This window comes from Camarhynchus parvulus, chromosome 18 (genome assembly GCF_901933205.1).
Source record: "Camarhynchus parvulus chromosome 18, STF_HiC, whole genome shotgun sequence".
In the NCBI taxonomy this organism is placed as follows: domain Eukaryota; kingdom Metazoa; phylum Chordata; class Aves; order Passeriformes; family Thraupidae; genus Camarhynchus; species Camarhynchus parvulus.
The window spans coordinates 2,220,589-2,243,815 of NC_044588.1; the positions used below are offsets into that span (position 1 = coordinate 2,220,589).

At 41.3% G+C, this 23,227-nt stretch overlaps 1 protein-coding gene across 6 annotated transcripts in view; it reads right to left on the reverse strand.

Moving 5' to 3' along the window:
• Positions 1 to 15,616, reverse strand: part of PECAM1 (platelet and endothelial cell adhesion molecule 1) — a 31,931-nt gene extending 16,315 nt beyond the window's left edge. For all 6 annotated transcript variants that reach the window (XM_030962317.1, XM_030962316.1, XM_030962315.1 and 3 more), the window contains exons 1-13: positions 15,376 to 15,616; positions 15,207 to 15,233; positions 13,791 to 14,093; positions 12,791 to 13,090; positions 12,408 to 12,677; positions 11,814 to 12,074; positions 10,604 to 10,885; positions 8,455 to 8,736; positions 7,915 to 8,022; positions 6,993 to 7,020; positions 3,443 to 3,513; positions 2,729 to 2,785; positions 1,441 to 1,509 (exon numbers count right to left, since the gene is read on the reverse strand). In XM_030962317.1, the coding sequence (XP_030818177.1) occupies positions 1,441 to 1,509; positions 2,729 to 2,785; positions 3,443 to 3,513; positions 6,993 to 7,020; positions 7,915 to 8,022; positions 8,455 to 8,736; positions 10,604 to 10,885; positions 11,814 to 12,074; positions 12,408 to 12,677; positions 12,791 to 13,090; positions 13,791 to 14,093; positions 15,207 to 15,233; positions 15,376 to 15,409 (2,092 nt within the window). In that variant the 5' untranslated portion in view covers positions 15,410 to 15,616. The remainder of the gene's footprint in view (positions 1 to 1,440; positions 1,510 to 2,728; positions 2,786 to 3,442; positions 3,514 to 6,992; positions 7,021 to 7,914; positions 8,023 to 8,454; positions 8,737 to 10,603; positions 10,886 to 11,813; positions 12,075 to 12,407; positions 12,678 to 12,790; positions 13,091 to 13,790; positions 14,094 to 15,206; positions 15,234 to 15,375) is intronic.
• Between the last annotated feature and the right edge of the window lie 7,611 nt (positions 15,617 to 23,227).

Sequence of the window (23,227 nt, forward strand, 5' to 3'; positions counted from 1 at the left end):
GTCTGTAGCATGAGGCAGCACTCAATTAAAATAATCTGATCTCATTTACAAACCATGGTAAACATTATTCTGTGGTTTAATGGGGTTCTATCTACAGAGCATAGATACTATCTTATTACTTACTCTGATATACAGGAATAGTGTTATATATCAAGAATGGATGAAAATTATGTTTTTATAGGTGTTGATCTCGAATTTAATAGGGCTTCTAATTTAAATAATGCACTATGATATCTTACTGTTCTACACCATTGTAGAATTATGTGCACACCACCACTGTAGAATTGTAGAGCACACTCAGAAACAGTTGGAATAATTATTAGCCCTCCTCTGAAGAGGAGTACAACAACTCTGGCCCTTCAGTGCAGAATTTAGCAGAAGTGGGTAAATAGCCTGCTTCAAACATGGGGAAGAGAGACTCTGTGATGAATGATAGCAGGAAGTGAAAACAAAAAGGGCAGGAGGACTGGCTGTTCCAGGAGGGCTTGGCTGCCAAGCTTGAAGAGCGAGCACTCTTGCCCAAACATTTGTGCTACCACCTAAACAATCATGTCTTTGGTCTCTGCAATAAGTGACTAGTCCTTCCTAACAGGAAGAAGGAAATTTATCCATTTCTTCCTCAGTCTGCTTCTCATTCAGCTGAAGCAAAGAAGCAAGAGCAGAGCATAAACTTCTCTTGCAGGGTTTATTCACTTTAACCCACTTGGAGCTCTTTGCAAATTTCTGAAAGGTTTAGCAGCTTTCAACACAAGGCCATAATGGCATGGGAGATGACACAGAATGATTGAAGTGGGCATTTGGGTGGGGAATAAATTTCCATGGCTAGTTCTCCTTCAAGGTTGCAGACATGTACCTCAGCCCCACGCTCTGAGGTCTGGTTACTGCAGGGAGGAGGACAAAGCTATGTGGGCACCAATGTCCTCATTTCTCTGTTTAAGGTGCCACAAAATCCAGGATGATCTCCAGGCCTCTCCAGACTAAGAGACTAAATCAACACTGGTGTCCCTTCTCTACCACAAGTGAATTACAGCTTTGACTCTTGAACCAGTTGCTTTACAAAGGAGGAAATTCCACAGGTTTCTGTTCTCTCCATTATCTCACCCTGTGGCAACCTCAAGTTGCTCTCAGTGAATTTGGTCTCTTTAACATGGATATTTCACAGCAGGCTGCCTTCTGCTTAGAGCCACAGCTCCAGCTGGGAGCCTTGCTCCACACAGCCCTCCTGTAAATGGGAATGATCCCAGGGGAAGAGCTGCAGGAGCAGCAGCACAGGAGCTACAGCATCAGCCAGGTTTAGAAGCACTCCTGGCAGGAGACTGTCAGCACACAAAGCACAGCCCTGGCATCCCCAGATGCCAATACCAGGCCAGTGTCAGGGAGCAGCAACAGCACCAAAAGCTGCTCCCAGAAATAACCCATAGAGGCCGGAGAGTTTATTACCTCTGTGAGGATCAAGCGTGGAGACTTCAACTTCAGTGTAATCCACCTCAGCACTCTCAAGGTCAGGTCCTGCCCCAAAAATATCAAGAAGATGTTTCTTTGTAGGACTGCACACTTCATTTGAGCTGTGGGCCTGATCCTGCTGCCACTGAAATTAATGGACAAGTCCCAGGTAACTGTGATGGGTGCAGGACCAGGCCCTGCTGATGGCACATGGGAGTTACTCTGCTAAGTTCTAAGGCCAGCCCATTCCTGAGGGTCATCTCACTCCAAAGGGCAGAAGACCAACTAAAGGCAGATTTCTGAAACTGTGGGACATGCAAATCGTGCCTAAAACTGTTACTTGCAATGTAACGCCTTCAGAAGTGGCACAACACAAAACAGAGTAGGGAATTACCAGAGCTTCTCCCATATTCCTGCTCCAGCTGCTCTTCCCTTTCTCTCTCTGCCATTACTTTCTTGTTTTCTGTGGTTGCTATGGCAGGACACTTCCCATTCTGCACTTTCCTCACATTTCAAGCCATCTTTATGTCTTTCATGGCCTCCCTCATCACCTCTCATTCTCCAAATTTCTGCTTTGCCAATTAGCCCATTTCAGCACTTTCCTCCACAGCTACCTCCAAACCTCACATAAAACATTTGGAATGGAACCCACTTTCCTCCTCAAAATGCTTCTGTGCCACAATACCCACAGCAAGCCTGGCAATGATCAGACATCTGACTTATAGGGCCAGTGGCTGACAGGAATTGGCTACCTGGGTCCAGCAGACACAAGAAACAGCTGTTGCTTTCTACTCTATTTTTAGAGTGTGGAAAGGATGGTTTTCTAACACATTTCTGTAAGAGCTGGAAGGAACCACAGCATTCATTCAGACTGAAATCCTGCAGAACTGATTTGGCAGATTATTTTATTCAGATATTCAGGTTATTTCTAGATTTATTTCTTAGATATTTAAAGATCCAGAGAAGTGAAGAAAGGACAGAGAAGTAAAAGAAGCAGAAATCTGTAGAAAATCTTGGTTTTTTTGAACAAATCAGAATATTTGTTATACAGAACTTAGTATTTTGAGTATAAGTTGTATTTTTATACCACCCATCATTAGATGGCCTAGGATCCAGCACAGCTAATTACACTCCATAAGGCAATTGATAAAAGGGTCCTATTGGAGTCATTTTGGACACGGGGGAAAAAGGGATGGCCCTATCATTACCACCTCACTACTGCCATTAGAAAACATCAAGACTTTCAATTATAATTTAAAAATCTATTGTTTAGGTATGGAATTACCTTTACTCTCATCTGTTGATTTCATGTGGTTTTCATTATCTTCAATGTAACCTGATCCTAAAATATGAAAGCCAAAGTTGAGCTGACAAAGTATTTATCATAACCAGTGAAATAAATGAATTACACAGCTGCAATTCCTACTGTCATTATCTGTATTTCTATGTAACACATTCTACTTTTAGATTCCCACCTAAGATATTCAGGTGGGAAGAATGTGGTTTTATAAATAATCAGATAACAAACACCCAAGGGGCAACTTTATCTACATCAGGTGCTCTAAACATCATGTCCACCTGTCATTGCCAAGTGCACTGAAGTCCTGCAATGAAAGGTGTCCAGGCAAGTTAACAACTCTATACTGTGGTCACATCACAGGGACATGTGCCACAGCTCAAATTTCCTCTCTGAAATAATTTTCTTGCAGCTATGTCAAAAGCAGAAAGTAATTTTCTTTTACCATGATTTCTCCATCTGTGATAGTGTCAATTGATTGCCTGGGAGAAGTGGCAGACTTATAAATCAATCTGTGTAAGACGTGCTCATAAAAACTGTACAAAGACAAAATGACAGAAGATACCTTGGACAATGTTATTGGTATCCCTCTTTATTCCCAAAACATTGGGCCTCATCCAAACAATAACTATGAAGTCCAGAACTTTAAATAGATGTTTAATTAAACCAATTTACTAACAGTCTCATAGCAAAATAACCTACCTGAATAGTAGTTTCCATCACTGGGTGGTCTTGTTAGTTTTTCACTTGTCAAGTTTGGAGCCAAGGCAGAACTGAAAAACAAACCAATAAAATTTGATGTAATTATCCAAAACCAGTCAATAAAACCAAGAACATGACTCTGTGCAAAGATCAGTCACTGTCTATGCTGACTACCACATATTCTTAACCACTGAAACAAATGAAAATTTTGCCTTTGCTTTAGGAGAAACACAAGGAAACCTTAAGGTCAAAAATGTTCCCTATTACGTTATTCTTCTTTATGACCTCTGTATTTTCAATTTTATTCCATATCTAAATGCATTCAGATACAGACCTGACATACTTGTATTTCACTTATCTGGGTTTTTTTCTATTTTTAGAGTATTTCCTCATCCTGTTGTTGTGTTAGCAGGCAGAACATGAAGCACAGCCATCTATTATCTGCAGGTGTGCACTGTAACAAGCTATATTCATGTGAAGCAAGGCTTACAGCCCTTTACACACAGAAATATTGCATGACTATCATAAAGCAGGTTTGGTTTAACCCCAGATGGCAGCTAAGCATCACACAGCCACTCGCTTACTGCCCTGCCCCAGAAGGATGGGGAGGAGGATTGGGAAAGGATAAACCCCATGGATTCAGATAAGAACAGTTTAATAATTCAAATAAAGTTAATAATAATAATAATAGTAATGAAAATGAGAGAGAGAGAGAGAGAGAGAGAGAGAGAGAGAAAGCCCAAGGAACACAAGGGATGCCCTGAGCAGCGAGCAGCACCTCCTGCAGTCCCAGGCTCAGAGTGGTTTTGCCGCTGGGGCTGTGCTGTGACAGTGACCAGCACCTGCTTTATTCAACCTTCAGTAACCCTGCATCAGAAAGGTCTTCCAAGAGGTGGGACCAGGCAGCTGCTTCATTTCCTCCATCTCCAAGGCTGCTACACTGAAAGCCCACCAGGATTCTTCTGGGTCCTTGAAGTACCCACTCCTGAGATAGTCTATGCCCATGGAACCTCTGGGCCAGTCCCCGTGGGGGCTTCTGATTCCCAGTCAGGCTGATTTCAGCCTCTAGCAGTCAGCTCTTGGAACCCCCTCCAGAAACACAAGTGAGTTCTGTCCCTTCACAGCCTGATAACATCAGGGTACACTGTGCACCCGTATCTGCTACAGCCTTATACTCCTGGGGGGCTGACGTGGTGGGCCACGTGATCCGCACAGTCCAGTGAACAAGGCCATCCCTCTCTTCCACAGGGCTGGAGGCAGAGCCCCTCTAGTCTTGGTCATAGGTTTATGCAACTTGCTTCTTGTGAAAATGGAGTTGAATTCCTTTCCATAGGATCAGGAATAAGATCAGCCCTTCTGGTCTGTCTGAGGAACTGTCCACTGCAGATCGCAGTGGCAGCTTTCCTGGGATAACCCCCTCTTGCGATTGTTCTTCCTTGCAATTCACGTAGGCCTGAAGTAGAATTTCTAACCCACTTCCTCATGTTGTCTCTGTAGGCCTGAAGAAAAAGCCAGGGTCTCCCCTGGTGTGTGCCTTCAATATCCTCCCTTGACCAAACAACACTTTCTGTTACCAGCTGAGATTCCGGACTGTGCATGTGGGGAGTACAATCTAGATCCTCTTTTAGCTGCTCAACTGGTTTCTCCACAGCAGGGACAAGGGATTTTTCTGTGTACTGCTAGAGCTGGGGAGCCACGGCCTCCACCACTGGTGCCTGTTTGTGTCTCCAGACAGCACTGCCAGTGAGCTGGTGGACGATGATGGTGCACTCTGGTGTACACATTTCTGATACACGGTGTGTGCACATTAGGCTTCATCTGGATCTGTGAGTGACCATGTATTGTTTGGGTCATAATAAATTATCTGCCTCTAAGCATGGCTAGTTCCCTGCTGTACTGAGTACTGCTCTCCATTGTGGTCCACTTCCCTGGGTGAAACAGAACAGCTTCCTTGAAGAAATACCTTTCCTTGATATGAGCTGCTTCCAGAGGCTGAGGACTTGTGTTACTCTTCCAGTCACCTTGTCAATTCACACTTCCCTAGAAAATGATCACAGCTGCTTGGCTTCCCTACTCCCTAATTCCACACTACCAGCCCCATTATCCCAGCATCTGAGCATCCAGGTGATAACATGCTCACCTGGATGATGGCTGAAATCCTTTTGCATATCCTGCAGCTCACTCAGGGATAGTGATCAGGTGCCTCTTGTTCTGCCTCTTCCTCCTGTTCTTGTTATGACCCTGCTTTGTCCTTCTTTCCTAAACAAGCCATCTTTCCTGGGCATGTCTCATCCTTTTTCGAGGGGGAACTGCTACAGACAGGGGTTGGTCCTCTGGTACAGCTGCATCACCCACCCCTGGGGTGAGTAATCACAGTGTCTGTGATTACTGGAGTTTGACTGCCCACTGTGCCTGTTGGGGGGGTTGGAGTAGCTGCAAATAATTTTTTGACCCTAAACAAGAGCTGAACCACATTCAGCCACTTGCTGGTTCCTACCAATAGGACCATGCCTGTTCCAACATCCCAAGTGTACTCAAAATTTTCCTAATTCTCAAATGCTCTGGTAATTAGGCTGGAGAAGAAATGGAGGCTGTGGGAAGATGTCTCTCCTCCATAGGCTTGTTGTCCGAGGAGTCGGGTAAAAGATGTAATTGTGAATAATTCCCAACAGGTGTCTCCCCACGCACAAGTGATGGCAGCGCTGAGACCCGACCAAGGTGAGTTAAAACAACACCCTGAGCCCTGCCCCCAAGGCAACAAACACAACAGGGGGCAGTAGTGCAAGCAAGGTATTGGAGAACTCAGCTCTGAGAGCAAACACATCAACACGGTGACCAGTAGCTATTAAACCAAAAGGAATGCTTGTAACAAACTTGTTTCAACATGCACTGGTCAGATCTGTTGTTAACTTCGAGTCCCATGTTGGGTGCCAAAAAGAGCTGTTGTGGTTTAACCCCAGCTGGTAACTAAGCACCCTCCCTCACCCACCCCACCCCCAGTGGGACGAGGAGAAGATTGGAAAAAGGTAAAACCCAGGTAAGAACAGTTGAGATAAGAACAGTTTAATGATTGAAATAAAGTAAAATATAATAATAATAAAAATAATAATAGTAATAATAATAGTAGTAATAATAATAATAGAAGGAGAGAGAGAGAGAGGAGTAAAACTCAGGAAAAACAAGTGATGCTCAGTACAATTGCTCAGCACCTGCTGACTGATGCCCAGCCCAGCCCTGAGCACTGACCAGTGCCTCCCAGACAATTTCCCCCCAGTTTCTCTACTGGCAATGACACTCTGTGGTGTGGAAGATCCCTTTGACAGTTTGGGTCAACTGTCCAGGCCACCATCCTGCCTGGCTTCTTCTGCTCCTGCTCACCAGCAGAGCATGGGAAACTGAAAAGTCCTTGACTTAGTGTAAGCACTACTTAACTAAACAGCAGTGTTATCAACATCATTCTCACACTAAATGCAAAACATAGCACTGTACCAGCTACTAAGAAGAAAATTAACTCTATCCCAGCTGAAACCCAGACAGGGAGGCATCTTACCCAGACATCTCCATGGATGGTCCTTTAGCTTGACAGAGAAAAACAAAACTTCTATTAATAGGTTGTATAAGCAAAGAGTTTAAAAGTAAAAATTAAAACCAAAAATATACTGATTGTCTACTCCTGTCAGAGCAGTTTCTCTTGGCTATCACAAAATTAATTACTTCACGTGTTGTTTACCTTATTAATTATTATATTTATTATATTAATTACCTAACATCTTGTTTATCTCCCACATCCCTTAAATCTCTCTTTCACAGAGAACCATAGATCCCAAACCCCAGATTTTAACCTAGCCAATTTAAACAACCTGAGACACTGAAATTCTCCAGATTTTCCCAAATAATTTGCTATGTATAGGGTATCACAGGATAAATCAGATTTACTTATTTTCTGAAATAACAAGACCTAAAAAAAATACCTTAACGATAAAAGACAAATTCCTCAATGAAATTGTATTACAGAGTGGAAGAAAAACACCTAATCCCATAAACTAATAATCTAAGTTTGCTTCATTAGGACTAGAGAGGTAGCTCAATTACACCTGAGTTGGGACCTCAAATCAAATTTTTATAGCTCTGTAGGGGATCAGAAACCTCCTCAGGCCTTGTCTGCCTCTACATTGCCTGAAACTGAATTTCAGACCTAGGACTGCATGGGAACAGTGTAATTCTGGCCTATTTTATAACCTTTGCTTCCCTAGGGCCTGCCCAGCACCATTAGTTCCATGTTTTGCCCAATATGCTTGGAAAGCTTCGGCACATTTGCAGCCTAATTTGAGTCACCTAGAGTTTCTAAGTAGATTCTTTTAATTGTGTTTTGTCATCTCTGAAGCCTCACCCCCACAAGCCTTTGCTGCTGAGACAAATGCAAGTTTAACTGTGATACATTTGTCCCAAAACAAAGAGAGGGGGGACATTACCCTTTTTCTTCTTACGCAAAAACCACCATAAAGCGACTGCTCCTGCTCCTGCCATGGCTGTCAGGACAAATGCAGCAATGACTCCTTTCTGCCAAGCTGCTAAGATGACTGCAAATAAGAAAAACATGTTTAAGAGAGTAGTTAGTGACAGGTCAACACTACCAAATTCTGTAGTTCCTGACCTCTCATTTTACTACACATCATCCTTCTTACACACTGGGGAAGATCTTGGAAGAGACTTGTGTGCCAAGTTCTCTAGTGAGCCTCTCCTTTGTGACCAAAAGCTCAAACTTGTGATCAACAGCTTGGTTTTAGTTTGCATCTTGCTCCTTTGGCTTTTGGGCACCCCCTTAATTTTTCTATGTAAGCTGGACAATCTCTGTTTATAAAGACATTTCTCTGTTTAACTTCTGGAACAAAAACCACCAGTAAGGTGGCATTAACCACTCCAGTAAGGGAGTTACACTGAGGAACATCTCAAATCAGATGGCCTCACCTGTAAAGGTGACTGAATTGGCAGCTTATCATTAATGAGCTCACCACTGATGGTTATTGGACGGCTCCTCACGTCCACGCTGGCTCGGTTTGAAGCCATGCAATAATAGGTCCCTGTGTCCTTCCTCTTCATTGTTTTCTTGTGCCATATGGTTCTGTCTGAATATTCCCTTACTTCATGTAGAAGAACTTCATGATCAGTTTTTTTAAAAAACTTGAAGTCAATTGGCCAAGATCCTTCATTCACAGAGCAGAGGAAAGTAGTATCACTGCCAACTTCTACTTCTCCATACGGAACACTGCCCAAACTGGCACCCCTGATTGGTACTACAGAGGAAGGCACAAAGAAAACAAATATTAGCACTATTAGAAATAACTTTGATGACAAAATATTGTATTGTAGAAATGCTTGCTTTAATGCTTAGTTAAACAGAGACTGAATGCACAGTATTAATCTTTCTGAACAGTCTCTGCCAGACAGGATCCTCTAGTAAATATTTTTATAGACCCAGAAATAGAGAGGGCATGATAAAGAAACAAAGCAGACACAGGAAAAAATTACATCCATTCCAGAGAGGTCAGTCAGTCTCTTTCCTTAAAATCCTTTGGATGCCCCTCTGGCCCCAGCCTACAAATTATTTAGTTTCCAGAAATAATACACTCAGCAGTTCCATTGTTTAAATAATTATGGTGCAATTTATGTAGTTCTGCTTTCATAGTTACGTAGAGTTATGCTGGTTTATGCGAACTCTGTGGTAAGTGTGCTCTTGTAACATTTAATGTACAATAGAAGGTGTCAGGAGATAACAGACCAAATTCTCTAAAAGCATAAGCAAATCCCAAATTTCAATGGCTACAGAATACAGCAAACACAAGGAAAGAAGTTAGTTTGCATTTGAAGAAGTTGTAAGAATATGCATAACCAAACCATAGTTTTTAAGTCTGCTGGTTTACAAATGAACCATATTAGCATACACAGAACAAGCCTAGGAGCAGATGAGCTTCAGCCTTCGTAATTACAGGGGGAGAAAATGGACACACATTTTGTGATTCAAGACATGTAGAATGTCAGCAGCTTTGCAAAATGTTTGGGATATGAAGCGTGTTTTGCTAAAATTCCCAAAGAAAAATACTCTGGAAGTATTATAAATGTGTTTGGGGAAGAGCTATGGATAACACAAGGCAGATATAAAGAAGGAATCATTAAGGCAACACTGGTACATAAGCAGAGGAAGGAAACCAGATTTGACATGAAAAGATGGTGGTCATGGAAGCTGTATTTGTATTAGGAAGTGGATTTAGATATAAGACATGGGTTACTATGACTGAGCCCCTGACAGAGAGAATTGCTCTGGAAAACATAAGTCCTTTTCCAGATCTGGTACAGACAGAAAGGACAGAATACAGAGAATTTGAAGTCACCCCCTCACCAGTGATGGACTGTGGGAGACTGGCTAACAAGGCTTCAAACAACGACCTTCTCTTGAGAACTTGTAAACATTGTCACAATATATCCCAAACCACAGCTCTGACACCTGGGATATACCAGTTCCAGCAAAGAAATACCCACTTGTTAATGGACTGAAATGATGCTTTGTGTTTGTTTATTTGTACCTTGTTATTTCAAAATACCTTGACTTTAAATCTCCCTAGATAAAATTCTTCAGAATTTTATCATTCAGCTTCTCTCCGCTGTAAGTAAACAGTGGAACTGATGAATTTAAGGTGAGTCCTAAGGTGCTGTAGTCTGGGTGAATGCAAACACTGTATTAAAAAGCCCTGTTTGGGAGCTCAGCAAGTGGAGAGTGTGCAATAATCCAACTGACTCAAAAGAAATGCAACAATTCTGCATTTATCTGTTCCAGTCATACGTAACTCAGTCAAAACTCAGAAAACAGCCTATCAATCACAAGTTTATCTTATTATGACCAACACAATTTGGGTTTAAACCAGAATGCAAAGCTGAAAACTCCTTGGTAGAGAGAAATTAGCTCTTCTTTTTCAAAGATCAAGAATTGACTTCTGCTCTGGTCCTGGACTACTGTGCTGTGATAGGCAAATATTTTAACTCAAGTGAGCAAGAACTTGCAAACATTTCATACACATTTTTCTTAGTCCACCACTTGCTGCTATAGTTTCAAAAATCTAAATATCACATTAGACAAGAAGAAGGAGAAGAATTAAACAGACTTACCTATCACTGTGACATTTAGAATATTGCTAGTTTTCACACCACTGGAGTGATTGTTTCTAGCATCACATTTGTACCCTCCATTGTCATTTAGTCCAATATCTTCATCCAAGAATGTAGCATATGTGTCATTAGTTACATTTTTCTTAATTTCATCCCCTTTGTAGAATGTGAATGTTATTGGTGGTGTTCCCATCACTGAATGACAGATTAATTGTAGAGGCTTCCCTAATACCACCTCTGGTGAGCCACTGACAACAGAAAGAGTTGGCTTGGAGACTGGAGCTAAAAGGTGAATAGAAAAATTGTTGCAAATTACACTGCATAAGGCCAAAAGACACAATATTATTTTGTATAAAACATAAATATACAATATTTAGCTAGTTTGCAGACACAGTCTACATTGAGAAGCTCTTCCTCATCGATAGAATGGAAATGGGGGGATTTGAACAAATCAATAGCAAAGATAATAGAACATTTGTGATTTTGAATAAAGCAGCATACAGGGACAATATGAAGCAAAACAAGGAAAGGCTCAGTGACACAGCTGTGGATCATCCAAACTCCAAAAGTAGCTCTGACCCAAGGAACAAGTCTGCTCTGTGTATCACCTGAGAGAGATTGCACAGCTCCTCCTCAGGAGGAGCACAGTGAACAATCCAGTTCATGCCTTGGACAGACTGGAGCACCACTGTGCCAGTCCATGAGAGGGAAGAGCACTGGAGTATTCATAGCTGGTGAGCTGGGGAGGGGGCTGTCCTTAATAAACCCTTGGCTTTTCTAGAGTAGAGCCAACCAGATGACCTCTGGCTCTCCTGGCTTTCTGCCTGGAGGGGCAGGGGCAGTGATTCAAGGCAGGCACTGACAGAGCTTCAGATCAAAGTGAAAGTTTTGCAGAACATTCCTGGCTCCTGCAAATGGTAGTGAATGAGAGTTTATCTGGTCCCTAGCAGAACCTAGGGACCAGCAGGAAGCCATTCCAACACCCTTCTCTGAGAGCCAGCCCTGGAAAGTATGACTTGATGATATCACAATACACCAAATCCTCTGCAGCTAAAGCACATCCCACAGAAATTGATGTTATAAGAACTAACAGACACCCTGCTAGTTCACGGACTGGAGACTGATTCTGTAAACAGATGTCCTTATTTAAAAGTTTCTGGTTTAGATCCTTCCCCCACCCTGGTGGTTCTAAGCCTCTGTGTCAACTCACCATAAACACTTATCCTTACAGGTTTGCTCTCCTTGACTATTCCTTTTACTTCAGCTTTGCAGGTGTAAGATCCAGTGTCATTCACATTAACTTTAATTGCTAAGATTCTAGATTTTTTCAACAGGATGTCTCCACTGGAACTTTTCCGTAGGATAGAGAAGTTGGCTCTCCGTAAACCATTAATGCTGCAGTTCAAAATTAAATCTTTATTTTCATCCAACTGAGTCATAGAAGCAGATAGTGTTGGCTTGGGAAATAATTCTGCAAGATAAAAAGAGAGCTGATTCATTCAAAATGAGCCTGGAAGAATATGACTACTTATCTCAAAGTATAAAGAATGAAGGACATACTGATAGTTTATAATTTGGGGAATTAGAAACTTAGCATTTGCTTGAAACCACTTTTCACAGGTTTTTTGAGGATGTTATTTTAGTTGGGAAGTATAGGTGGGCAAAAATCAGAAACTAAAATCTAACTAGCCTTTAACTTACAGAAAATTTACACTTGGATCTGGAGGTTACACTTGGATCCTGAGTTCTGCCAAATTTAAATACTAATACTTTGAGTAAAATCTAAGATGAACAGAGGTTTTACCTGACACAAAGACATTCAGTTTGGTGGTTTTAGACACTGCTCCTTGCTCCACCTTACACAGGTATTCACCACTGTCCTCTTGAGTAGCTAATGTAGAGTATTTCAGAAATTTCTTATCTCGTACACTGTTCAGTATTGTTCTGTTTTTCTGGAAGATGATTTCAATGCCACGCATTTCAGCTGCCACAGTTGAGCACTCAAATTCTATTATGTCTCCTTCTGTAAAGTTATTGGAGGGCGTGGTGATCAGAGTGGGCTTTCTAAATGGTTCTGCAAGAGAATAGATATAAACATACAGATAGATTGATATACATGTAAATATGTGACCCAATTTTATCTATGGCTAGCAAAGAAATGTAAAAAGAAAAGCTGAAACAACTTACCCTTGACTGTAACAAGTGTTTTGTTGCTGTGTTGGGAGCTTTCCCATCCAGATTTTACTTGTCTCTTGCCAAAGCAATCAAATTGTAAAATATTATCTCCTGCTTCAACATAATATTCCATTTCAGAAAAATTTTGGTTTTGTTCAGCTACACGTTTTTCTATAGGCTCTGAATTTGTCTTTGTCTTCCGGAAAAAGAACTCTAAAGGAGGTACTTCTTCTGGCAGCTCACAACGTAATTTCACAATTTCACCCTCTGAAACTTCTTTTTTGTCAGCAGTCAGGATTGGCTTGGTCATTCCTTACAACAGAAAACAAAGAAGAGAAACAGAACTTTGCATAATCCTGAAATAAACAGTACCTCTGATGACTGTGGGAATGATTTATACAGATTAACAGATGCAAATAGTTTCCAAGAACCAAAAGATGGCCCCATAACTACTCAGTGCTGACAAATTCTGTCCAAGATGCTTTTCCAAGGGGAAAATGTCACCTCCAGTCAAGAACACATCTAGAGAGTGTATGGATGGAGGTGGCCTCTGTTCTCATAAGAGATGAAAAACAAGACTGAGACAACATTGTCTGCAAAAGGGGCCCATGGTTGATGCTGGCTTTGGTGCTGGCTCTCACACCCTGAGCATCTCTGTAGGTCATTTCCAGCATTTCCAGGAATCTGCCCACCCCTCATCATGGTTATTGGGGTGGGCACAACTTTCACAAATAATTCTTTCTCTAGCCTAGGGAATAGAGGCTCAGAATAGTGGGGATGGTGGCACAGACTGTGTTCCTGACTAGCACTGATCTGGCCTGGAGCCTTGGGGTCCTGAGCTCATTTCTGTGCCTTAACATGGGGGATTAGTACCAAACTCTCATCAAGTACTGTGATGTCAAGGATAAAACACACTTTGCAAGGTACCTTGTTTAAGCACTGACTATTATTCCTTCCCTGTAAGGTTGTTCTCTCTCTGTATCTTATCTGCCATGTCTGACAGAACACTCACCTGCAACCCAAACATAGATGGGCTTACTGATAACCAACTTGTCACCTGCTTTCACCCTACATTCATAGTCTCCTGTATCTGCAGACTTGGCCACAGGTATTTCATACCGTGCATCTTCTTTGTCTGATATGGTCATAAACACAAGCTTCCCATCCTTAAAAAATGTGAAATTGTGCTTCAGCTGGAAATCAGTATTTTTGCTAATATCAGCATGGCAGATGATTGACATTGGAGCTCCATTCTTCACTTTGTCAGATGGTTCAACCTTGATTTTAACTCCGTTGAAAGTAAAAACTTGATAGACTATAAAAAAAAATTATTTTTATTTTAAATTAGTCCAATACAACACAGTTATCTCAGGCTGCCACATTTAATTACAAAAATTAATTTTTAAATTTACATTTCATTTGATAGAAATATTGTCATTTAAATTGATACGTGCTTTTAGAAATAAAGCTCATGGTATTATTTATATAAGTATGTATATGTGTACAGAAATGTGTGTGCATAGAAATATATTCTGGTTTTATAACCACAGCAAGAAAAAGAATTTGTAGCTTAAATGTTACAACTGTTAGGTTCCTGGTATAATTGATATTTATGTTCTCACATCTCGAGGAACAAGTATAGAGAAAGATGTATTAGTTCATTCATTTTCTCTTCCTTTAGAACTTACACTTCTGAGCTATGTCCATTTTGGTCAGGATTTGTATTAGAAATTGCTATTCAAATAGAAAAACTTTCCTGCATCTAAAGAAGTCCCTTCTCCTGCACACTTCCCAGCTATTTATAATGAGTCCTTGCTAGAGAGCGTCTGGGCCATAAAATCAGTGAAAAGCTGTGAATTTCTTTGCATGTGAATAAACCACATGACAGCAAGGAGCAAACATTTCTCCCAGGTGATGGAAAAAAGGAAGCATGCAGAATGTACGTGCTGGGAGCCAGCAGGATGATAAGATAAAAAGTAAATATGTTCCTTTCAGAACACATTTTCTGAACTCTGCTCAGACATGATCAATTCTTTTGCAAGACCAGGAGACAGTGCCCTTAACTTATATTCTATAATTGTATCCTTCCTTCTTCCTTGTGGGCATGAGAGGGATTCTTACATATCAAAACAAAATGCTAATTTTCTCTGCCACCTCTTTTATGGCTCAGTAAAGCAAATTACTTTAGAAAAGATTTCACCTTATTAAGGTATAAGTAGCACATCTCTGATTTAAACACTATACCAAGAAACACCACCAAGTAAGCCCTTTTTTTTCATATAGCCAAATTTCATACTGAGCTATTGTACAGCAAATCCAAATAAACTCTGTTATAGATGCATACCAACTGAGGAATTAGTTAAATTAGTTATATTAAATTTCTACATAAAAACCCCCAACAAAATAACGAAAATCTACCATTCCCTACCTTTCCCCTGAGCGTAAAGTTCTGAACCTGGGAAAAAAAAAGAGAAGAAATGTTATTTTCAAAGCTTATAGATTGAGACACAGTGATGCAAAACTGTAAAAAGCCTCAACCAACCCCAGACAAAGCAGCAACACATGTACCCACCCAGAGATTCGGTTATCAAACTTACACTGCAAGAAAATCACCAGAAGAGCAAGATACATCTCGTTCCTGAAGAGCAGACACTTTAATTCCAAAATAAAACAATATTCATTATCAGAGGTGATGCCTCCAGGTACCAAAACCACGTTATGCTTTTTTCCCTTGTTGTTTTATGGAAACAGATAAAAATTTGCCATTAAAATTTGTACGTTTTCCCAGATCTTCAGCAGAAACTGCCTGGATCAAGTAATCGTTCCCATTACTGGAAACTGGAAATGGCAAACAATGAGAATGTATCTGCTGCTCCCAGGCAGATTACTGGTCAGGAAGTGACTGGACTTTTCCTGAGGGCGCTACCAAATGCATTTGCTTTGTTTAATTTCTTAAGGTGTATTAAAAAAACAAGAAGTTCCAATGACATTATCCTGCAGTTCCTGTCAATATGGGTATTTTTAAGTCACGATTAACCATTTAGGAACAGAAATTACCTTTGCTACTTGACCTCAGCAGATACTTGAGCAAATACTTCCCTTCATCCTAACAGAAGACTCTTTCAGAGAATAGATGTACATAATTACTCATTTTCCCCCTTTACCTCCATTTCTAGGTCTTCCATTTTTGCTGTGGCAAAGAACACCTTTACTGTAGTTTACACAATAAATTCAAATTATCTCAAAAAGCAGAGGTACTGTTGTGTGAGACTAGGATACTGACAGGTGGATCTCTCATACTACCATCATATATCAAAAACCTGATTCTGCACCAGATTTTATTTTATGCAGTTAGGACAGCACAAAGGACACACAATCACAAACCCTAAACCCCTCAGGAAAGAATTGGATGCAGTTCCAAGTCTCAGCAGAAATCTGCAGCAGCACTGGCACAATGTGAAACAGAGAATGCTTCTCCATTTCCAGGATATTCCTCTTAGTATATCAGCCTACTTTTAAGTCAGACTAAGCCATTCCCTCCAGCCCTGATACTGACTGAAGCCTACAGGCTGGACAAAGTGAGTTTAAACCAAGCCCTGCGGAAAGTTTCTCACATTGTGTGACCCAGAACTCCCCAAATTGTGATTTAGTTATTCTTGAAAACTGAGTGCTCAGCTCTTAATCTCTTTGTTCTTCCCCCTGTGGACAGAGCCAATGCTTTCCTTTAATTCCAGCAACATTTCCCAGGCTTGTTAAAACACTGCATAAAACAATACAAAATTACAAACCACAGAAGTCCATAAATGAGACAGACAGTTCTCATAAGCTTCACTGTTCATATGAAATCCCTTTCTTTCCTCCTGGGTTGAATGAAAGCTGTAGTTTTCCCCCCAAACCACTATTTTAAAGCTTTAAGTCTACGTCAATGATGGTATTATCCACATCAGCGTGGAATTTTACAAAAGGAAACAGAAGGAAAACACTCATCTATTTAACAATGTATGGGCTGCAAGAACCTCTGGCTGTTTTACAGAATGGCACAATAGTCACAGCAATTAAGACTGAGCTGGTAACCAGCACTGGTGTTTGTCCTGCTTAGTCCAGGCTGTTTGAAACAACCACCAACAAAAGCCTGGTGGCTTGGCCAGCTGCCAACCACGGTCCCCAGAGACAGGTAAAGGAAAAGAGTAGGAGGACACGTGGCAGGTGGAGAACAAAGGTAAATCAACTTTTGCTATTGGTAACAAAAAAATAGGAAGGAAGGAGATTTTCCCCTTCCCCTTTTCCCCATAGAAGAATTCAGCAGGACATAAAAAGCCCAGCAAAACCACAACAGTCTTTCCCACAGGGGGACAAAGGTTCCTCTGAGCTCCAGAGGGGGAAGGAGGGTGAGGGTGGGCCAATATCCTTCAGAAGGGCCAGCAGGGCTCAGGTCAGAGCCAGGTTCACGTGGAAAGGCCAGCTTTAGGATGAAATAGCTCAGGATTAAGGTTTAGTGGTGCCAAAACTGGAGGCTGTTGCCAGATGTCACTCCCAAGTGAAGTCCATTTCACAAGATCCTCCAGGCTGATTAAACTGTCATATTCCTGACAAGCCTCAACGTGTCTTGGAGAAGAAAATCAAGCTGCTATTGACCAAAACCCAAGAATTAAATTCTACTGCAGGAATTTCGGGCCAAAATGATATGAAACTTGAGAGAAAAAACATTTCAACCACACAAGAACATTTTGATACCATCTTCCACGCTTAAACTGGAAACCACATTGGCCTAAATGATGTAAACTTAAAGTACCTGTGCCAGTAACACAAATGCATATTTTCCTGACAGCCATTTTAATGCCATCTCTCAAGATACATATTTCTGAATTACATAAGATCAAATTTAGTCTCATTCACATCATATAAAAAACTCTATTCAATCCCTATTAGATCTGTGGGAAAAGCAGGATTGACCTCAGAAATGCAACACACCTTCTGAAGCAGCCAGAATAGCCATTATAATCTGACTGAATGCCCTTTGCAACCCATGGGAATCATCACATTTAATCTACTGCCAATGAATTGGACCCTTACACACTAAACCTCATCTGGGAATTCACAATCCCTGTTTCTACTGGCTGGATCCTCTGCTGTTTGCTCACATGTGACATTTCCTAAGAGCCACCAGCTCTGGCAACTGAACAGAGCTTTGCTGCAATGAGAGGCAAAGCCTATTTCCCTAACTAAGGGAAAAATGCTGAATAAGATTTTCAATTTTTTCCCTCTGCAAATAGAGTGTTTTTAGGCAATCCCTTACAACAGGAAAGGCAGCTCAGAGTTCCCAGCACAGTGCAGCTGTTTTGTTTCCATGTGCTCACAGCAGAGAGCAGCCACAGCACTGACCTCCAGCACAGACATCTTGGATCTCACCAATTCCAGCCAAGCTTCTGGGGTCCCCAGACCTGGTCCCCTGGTCCCAAATGCCCATTCCTGATGGCACTTTCTTCAGAAAAGATGAAGGCTTCCAGTTCCAACTGGCTGATTTATTATTAATTAAACATTTTTGGGCTCAGAAATCTTGTCACTGATCATGGAGGCTCCACATAATTTCGTGTGTAGGTTCACTGATTTTAAATACAGTTCACTGCTATAGAGGTCTATCTACAAATGTTTAGAATTTTTCTAAATTTTATTTTATAAAATTTTTAAATTCAGAAATGTATGTCTATCTACACTGAAGTCAACACAAGTTCTCCAGTAACTAAATCAAGAACAACTCTGATTTTTAATCCCTCAATCCTAACACATACAATTGTTTAACTGCTTTGATTTCTTACAGCTGTGACTTGTTTTGCTTACTTATCAATTCTGTTTCAGTATACTCACAGATAATAGAACTATAACAACACTGCTGTTTTCACAAGTTCAGACAAATCCCTGGTGAGCTGGGAATGAAACAAATTCTTTCTGCATACATTTTCAGGGCATATTGTCTTCTCTTGAAAGTGGGACATTTGCATCAATTATTTTTGTTTTAAAAGCATCTCTTTATACCTCCCTAGAGAAGAATAAAAAATTAATTTTTCTCCATGGATTTGAACACTTACAAGAACATTAAAGAAATTAGCATTGCCTTTTCTTGAGAAGTCTGGAAGCTCCACAAATTACAATTTACAGAAACTCTGGATTGCCCAGTTTGTCTGGGTATAAATTACATTTCACAATGGCACCATCTGCTGGGAGATGAGCAAGACAGTGAAGCACACTGGGCTTCCCTCACTGCCCCCTTTCACAATTAAACATTGGATGACTGATATCCAACACCTCTTCCAAATGGCAACATAAATTAAACCTGGACAAGTAACTAAAGGAACCAGAAGGCTGATAATGACAGAATAGCACTGAGGTTTTCACCCCGGAACTTCTGCTTTTATACAACAGGAGTTAATCATTACTATTTGGTTTTATGCTTCCTCACTGGTACAGTGCAAGACTGGAAAGAGCACTGGAAATCTGTCTTGACTTGTATTTCACACAGCACACTTAGAAATTCTTTCAGACAAATAAGAGAAATTCCTTCTTTCAGAGATGTGAGATCAGTTGGTGATTACAATGTGATCATGGTCTGTGGGAACACCTGGAACTTTCTCTGTGTCAGTAGTGTGACTGATTCAGCTCCTCAAGGACATTTTTAGCTGCTGTCCAGTACTGGATGAGCAAGTTTCTCCGTTCAGAAACACACATCACACCCTGTCACTGTCACACAGTGCCCTTTACTGGCAATGGACCAGGATTTGCTCAACTCCAGCATTTCCAGATGCAGCTGGAAAACAGCCTCAAGCTCTGCAGCAATATCCATCAGAGCATCAGCACTGACAGAGGAGAGGTCAGTAACTTCTGGCTGCAGAGGGAATTAATCCTGGAAATATTTTTCTTTCTCTTACCATTATTTTAATATCGCTTGATGATTCCACAAGCATCATTCCCATCAGTTTCATCAGTAAAATTCAGCTGGTAGCGACTCAATGAGCTGATCCAAGTTGACAGAAAATCTTTCAGCAGCCTGTGCAAACCAAGAGGCAGAATTGATTTGCTCCTGATCTGCTGCAGGTGCCCACACACAGCCAGCCATTGCTGCTCCTCATATAACTGATGGATGACTGCACAGAGGGGCAGACACTCCTCAGATACACCTCAGAGTACACCAAGAGAGGCTTGAAAAAGGCTGAAAAATAGATATAGTCAGTCCTGGAATATGTGTTCTTTTTTAATTAAATACGTTAAGTACTGGGGGGTATTTAACTTTTATCAGAGGTTGGGAACCAGGAAAGAGTAAGCTGAGTGATTAAGCTAACAGAACACTCTATCCTGCACTCTTACAGCAATTCCTGAAAACATTTGTCTGGAACACTTTTCATGCAGTGATGTTTGAATTCATCCCAAGAGAAATGCATTAGTAACCCCAGTTTTTGGTGTTTCATAATTTTTTTCTTTCCTTTTCCATTGCTGTGAGATGATTTGGAGGACAGACATACAATTTAAAAGTACCTCATCTTTGGGGGATTTGGGAGCTGCTAGCTTTATTAAATTGGGTGCCCAAAAGTTCCTTTCCCCTGCTGACATGCTCTTTGCAATCTGCAGACAATTGAAAAGCATTCACTATGTCAAAATTCTCCTTCATAACCAGAAGAAATGTAAAGCTACCTTAAATATGCATAGAAAGGAGATCCTTTCCTCTTCTTCTCTTATTTGTACTCCAGAAAAACAATTCTCTCACAATCAAACACCATGTACTTGAAATAAACAGCAGACTTGCCCCCACAGCCTTTTTGAGTAGGAGTGTGAAAATCCAGTATTGAGTAACCTGCCTATAAAAGTAAAACCTTTCTGCAGACAAAGCAGAAGCCTTGATTTAATCCATCACCAGACATAACTGTCAGTCCATGTGATTTTCTGGCAAACCTTCTGCAGACTTCCACTGCAGCAGGTGCTCCTCCAGACTGCAGGACCTCTTGGGATAAGAAACTGGGACTGGGAATAAATATATATAGAAATTCTTAGAACTCTGCTGAAACACACAAATTTCCTTGGAAGCCTGTAACAGAACAGACAAAGTTCTTACTACAGAATACCATCCCAAGTTAAAGAACTGACCTTGGGAATGAGAGCTCAGTTTGGCTTATTCCCTTCCACCTGCTTGCTTGAGGCAGAATATTGTCACAGTACCAAGTGATACATATTTCCCTTTCTGATGTTTTAACTTGTTTTGTGATACATATTTCTCTTTCTGGTATTTTAACTTACTTGTTTTGGCTGGATGATTTCTGTTCTGCAATGTTCTGCTCATTATTCTTTGTCAAGTTTATTCGGTTCTCTTTGCATGTACAACCACATTAATTCCAGGCAGGAAATTTGCAAATCTAATAAAAAGGGAACTCCAAGCTCACACAGTACCTTACTGCTGCTATAAAACTCTGTACACATGCTGAAAAAACCAACATCCTCTTAGTCCAAAGGCAATAGCCAGCTCTGCCTGAAAAACAATCCAGATGGGAGCAAACTTCTCACTTCCAAACAGAAACCAGAGCTTTGGACCAGCTCTTGTCTTCCCTGGACACTCAGGCTGAGCATCCTCAGGGAGCCTGCACACCATGAAAGCTGCTGGACATGAGAGATTCTGGTGACACCTAAACTTTTATTTCATACAAGGTATGGCTAAATTCACAGCTCCTTTACCCACACACAAAATGAAGCAGCTTCTTTAAAAAAGCATTGGGTTGCAGGTGAGCACCAGCAGCCAGGGCTCCTGAGGGCTATTTGTGAAGGTTTCTGATAAGAGCAGGCTCCCACAACAGCAAAATGCACAAACAGCCCCATCCTCCCTCGGACAGCTGCACTTTCACACGTGCTTCCTGACAGCTGAGAAAAGATGTTCCGTTCTTGGGGTTTGCTGACAGCATTTCCACATCAGAAACATTTCTGAGAGGAGGGTGGAGACTGTCTTAAAAGAAATTTTAAAAGAAAACAAACCCAAACAAGTAAACCTCCACCAAAATTTAAAAACCAAGGAGGAAGGAAGTGCACACAACGTTCTGTGAGGAAATTTTGCAATGCTGCAACAGCCAAGGATGGGGCAGGGATCCTGTATGACCCAGGGAAGGGCTGCAGGGCTTGTTTTGTTGCCTTCAGAAGTGGAAAGAAAGAAATAAGAAATAAGACAAGGATTGCTATTAAGTCATTTTCTGTGTAAGCAATTGTACAACAGGGCCTGGAGTCCTGCAGAAGGCATTGCCTATGCATAGCTGACATTTACTTCACCCAGAGTAAAAAACATCTGCTTGCCAAGCCTGTCATTGTGTAGCTTTGTATTACTGATTACTTCATCAAATTAGTCATCAGGTTTGTTTATGCAGTAGTGTTGAACTCAAATTCTTTATGAGATTTGTACTCTCTAGTACAAGATTTCACTTCCTTATAGCTTAATATTTGAAGCTCAACTGAAATATTTTCTTAACAAGCTGGCTAGCTATAAATACTTATTAACATCTTAAAACTTCTACAGATTTTAGACTGTTTTAGACTGTTTTTAAAAAATTGTATTGCTGCTAAAAACACACCCAGTGCCACGTACATCCTTAGGCTCAGCTATATTATCACTTGCCCTATCTCTAGCAAATATGTGTCTCTTTGATATGGATCAGTGATCTCATTAATTCCTTTCCCAGAACAGTGCTGGAAAAACTACCCAAAAGGTGAAAGGTGGGGGTTGGTCCTTCCTCCCAAGCAGCAAGTGACAGGACAAGAGAAATCAGCCTCAAGTTGCACTGGAGGTTTAGATTGAATATTAGGAAACATTTATTCATGGAAAAGGTTAGACATTGGCACAGGCTGCCCTGAGAAGTGGTGGAGTCAGCTGGAGGGATTTAAAGACATGGAGATGCCTTTAAATGGGGACAGGGTTTAGTGGTTGCCTTGGCAGTGCTGGGGGAATGGTTGAACTCGATGCTCTTAGAGGCCTTTTCCACCCTCAGTGAGTCCCTGGTTCTGAACTGCAGGATGGCTCTACCACACAGCTCAGGGGAGAAACTGCTGCTCACATCAGCCACAGCTCAGGACAGCTGGACACAACACCTACCTGTGTCCCAAACTGCTGCACAACTCAGCCACAGCTCAGGACAGCAGGACACAACATCTGCCTGTGTCCCAAACTGCTGCACAACATCTGCCTGTGTCCCAAACTGCTGTTCCCCACCCCACTGCTCCTCTCTGCCCTCTCCTCTGCCTGCCATAGGCTAAATGTATGTGAAATATGACAAAATTCTCCACAGAAACATGAGTAAAGATCAGCACTGATCAGCACAGTTTCCATATTTAGAACTTCCTCAAGCCCTAGAGCCACTCCTCCATCTCCTTCAGAAGAAAGATCTCTGTCATGTAACTGCACCAGCTCTCTTGCCCAGTATCCAGAAA